Here is a 2,603-nt window from a genome sequence, read left to right as displayed (position 1 = left end):
TTAAGGTTTACAGTTGGGTAAACTAGACAGATAAACACAATATCCACCAGATTGATTGAAACCAGTACCAGGAGAACAGGATCTTGATATATATTCACCATTAACACATTTTCTGTATCGTGTACAATTATCAGGATCTTCTACAAGTTCAGTCTCAGTACAAGCTGCAACATACAATAACATTTGTGGAAAGATAAATCCTCAAGTTATCCGTAAACTATCGCGATGGCTGGGTGTGGATTGATTCTTATGGTCTCGAAGGTTGAAGCGAACTATTGTAATAGGCCATTTGTATTTTCTTCAAATATTTTATATCATGGAAGCAGAATTTGACATTGTCTAATGGCGATGCAACAAGGATCAACGAGATATAGTTCAAGCAGTACGGAAGCCGAAATGGCTTTTTATTCAATGATCTTCGGTGTTATTTCTTAATTCGAAATTCTTATCTCTTTATTTGTATGCTAAAATCAAAATATTTCTTTGAAATACAAAGTTAGCTCAAATTCATCTTCAAATGCAAATTCAAATTTAAAAATATCTACCCAAATTGGACTTTTGAGATTAAGATTGTTGTATTTAACCCAGAGAAGCCATCGTTTCTAAATCTTCGTGTCACGAATCTGTAGAATAAACTTACCGTTACTACTGTGTGGATTACAGTTGGGTAAATTAGAGAGATGGTCACAATATTCACCAGGTTGACTGAAACCAGTACCAGGAGCACATGGTCTTGACACATATTCACCATTAACACATTGTCTGTATCGTGTACAATTATCAGGATCTTCTACAAGTCCAGGCCCAGTACAAGCTGCAAGATACCATATTATAAATAACTTTTAACATGAATATTAGCGACGGATTTTGAACTAATAAATACAGAATAGAATAGACACAAGTTCTCATCCCTTTCTACACAGAAATCTCAAACTTTCGCTTTTAAGATTGAATTTTATACGTCCACATTATAATGATGTATACTGTCACCGCCGTCACTCTTGTCCGTCTTGTGAGGCCACAGCTTTTATTTGTGTTATTGCCCTTGACTTAAAGTTAAAGTTAAGATGCAATTTTGATGAAACATGGTATCCATATGTATATTGGTCTAGGGCGACTTCAATTTTGAGTTATTTCCCTTGAATTAAGTCAAATACGTCAACGTTGATTTGGGAAGTGAAGACTCTTTGTATGATCCAAATTGGAGAAGATGGTTTCCATTTGCATGTTGATGAGATCTCAGACATTGTTTCTGAACCCCCGTGTCATGAATCCGTAGAGGTTGGTTACAATTTCCAATAGTTGGATTAAAACCAGTAGCAGAAACAAAAGGTCTTGACAATATCTACCAGAACAAAGTCTTTGAATGGCATTTAGCAATTGTGAGTACGATATATAGACACAGCTTTATTATTGTCATTATGTGCCTGAGGACGACAGGGGAAACACGTCGAAACGTTGCATAAAACTTTAACCAGTGATTGTTGTTCCATAAAGCTGTGTCCATATATCTACCAGAACAGACATCGTTTCTAAACATCCGTGTAGAAAAAAACTTACCATTACTGCTGTCTGGCTTACAGCTGGGTAAATTAGAGAGATGATCACAAACTCCAATAGATGGATTGAAGCCAGTACCAAGAGCACACGCTCTTGATATATATTCACCATTAACACATTGTCTGTATCGTGTACAATTATCAGGATCTTCTACAAGTTCAGTCTCAGTACAAGCTGCAAGATACCATATTATAAATAACTTTTAACATGAATATTAGCGACGGATTTTGAACTAATAAATACAGAATAGAATAGACACAAGTTCTCATCCCTTTCTACACAGAAATCTCAAACTTTCGCTTTTAAGATTGAATTTTATACGTCCACATTATAATGATGTATACTGTCACCGCCGTCACTCTTGTCCGTCTTGTGAGGCCACAGCTTTTATTTGTGTTATTGCCCTTGACTTAAAGTTAAAGTTAAGATGCAATTTTGATGAAACATGGTATCCATATGTATATTGGTCTAGGGCGACTTCAATTTTGAGTTATTTCCCTTGAATTAAGTCAAATACGTCAACGTTGATTTGGGAAGTGAAGACTCTTTGTATAATCCAAATTGGAGAAGATGGTTTCCATTTGCATGTTGATGAGATCTCAGACATTGTTTCTGAACCCCCGTGTCATGAATCCGTAGAGGTTGGTTACAATTTCCAATAGTTGGATTAAAACCAGTAGCAGAAACAAAAGGTCTTGACAATATCTACCAGAACAAAGTCTTTGAATGGCATTTAGCAATTGTGAGTACGATATATAGACACAGCTTTATTATTGTCATTATGTGCCTGAGGACGACAGGGGAAACACGTCGAAACGTTGCATAAAACTTTAACCAGTGATTGTTGTTCCATAAAGCTGTGTCCATATATCTACCAGAACAGACATCGTTTCTAAACATCCGTGTAGAAAAAAACTTACCATTACTGCTGTCTGGCTTACAGCTGGGTAAATTAGAGAGATGATCACAAACTCCAATAGATGGATTGAAGCCAGTACCAAGAGCACACGCTCTTGATATATATTCACCATTAACACATTGCC

At 36.2% G+C, this 2,603-nt stretch overlaps 1 protein-coding gene across 1 annotated transcript in view; it reads right to left on the bottom strand.

Moving 5' to 3' along the window:
- The window catches only part of LOTGIDRAFT_214221 (hypothetical protein), a gene marked incomplete at its 3' end in the record, with an annotated part of 33,008 nt that continues 30,405 nt past the window's right edge, over positions 1 to 2,603 (bottom strand). Inside the window, exons 11-13 of the mRNA XM_009053715.1 lie at positions 1,561 to 1,734; positions 650 to 787; positions 1 to 164 (exon numbers count right to left, since the gene is read on the bottom strand). Coding sequence (XP_009051963.1) covers positions 1 to 164; positions 650 to 787; positions 1,561 to 1,734 — 476 coding nt within the window. The remainder of the gene's footprint in view (positions 165 to 649; positions 788 to 1,560; positions 1,735 to 2,603) is intronic.

Source organism: Lottia gigantea (genome assembly GCF_000327385.1).
Source record: "Lottia gigantea unplaced genomic scaffold LOTGIsca_20, whole genome shotgun sequence".
Taxonomy (NCBI): Eukaryota; Metazoa; Mollusca; class Gastropoda; family Lottiidae; genus Lottia; species Lottia gigantea.
Note: the sequence above shows the minus strand (reverse complement) of the source record. Positions and strands in the feature narration are given on the sequence as shown.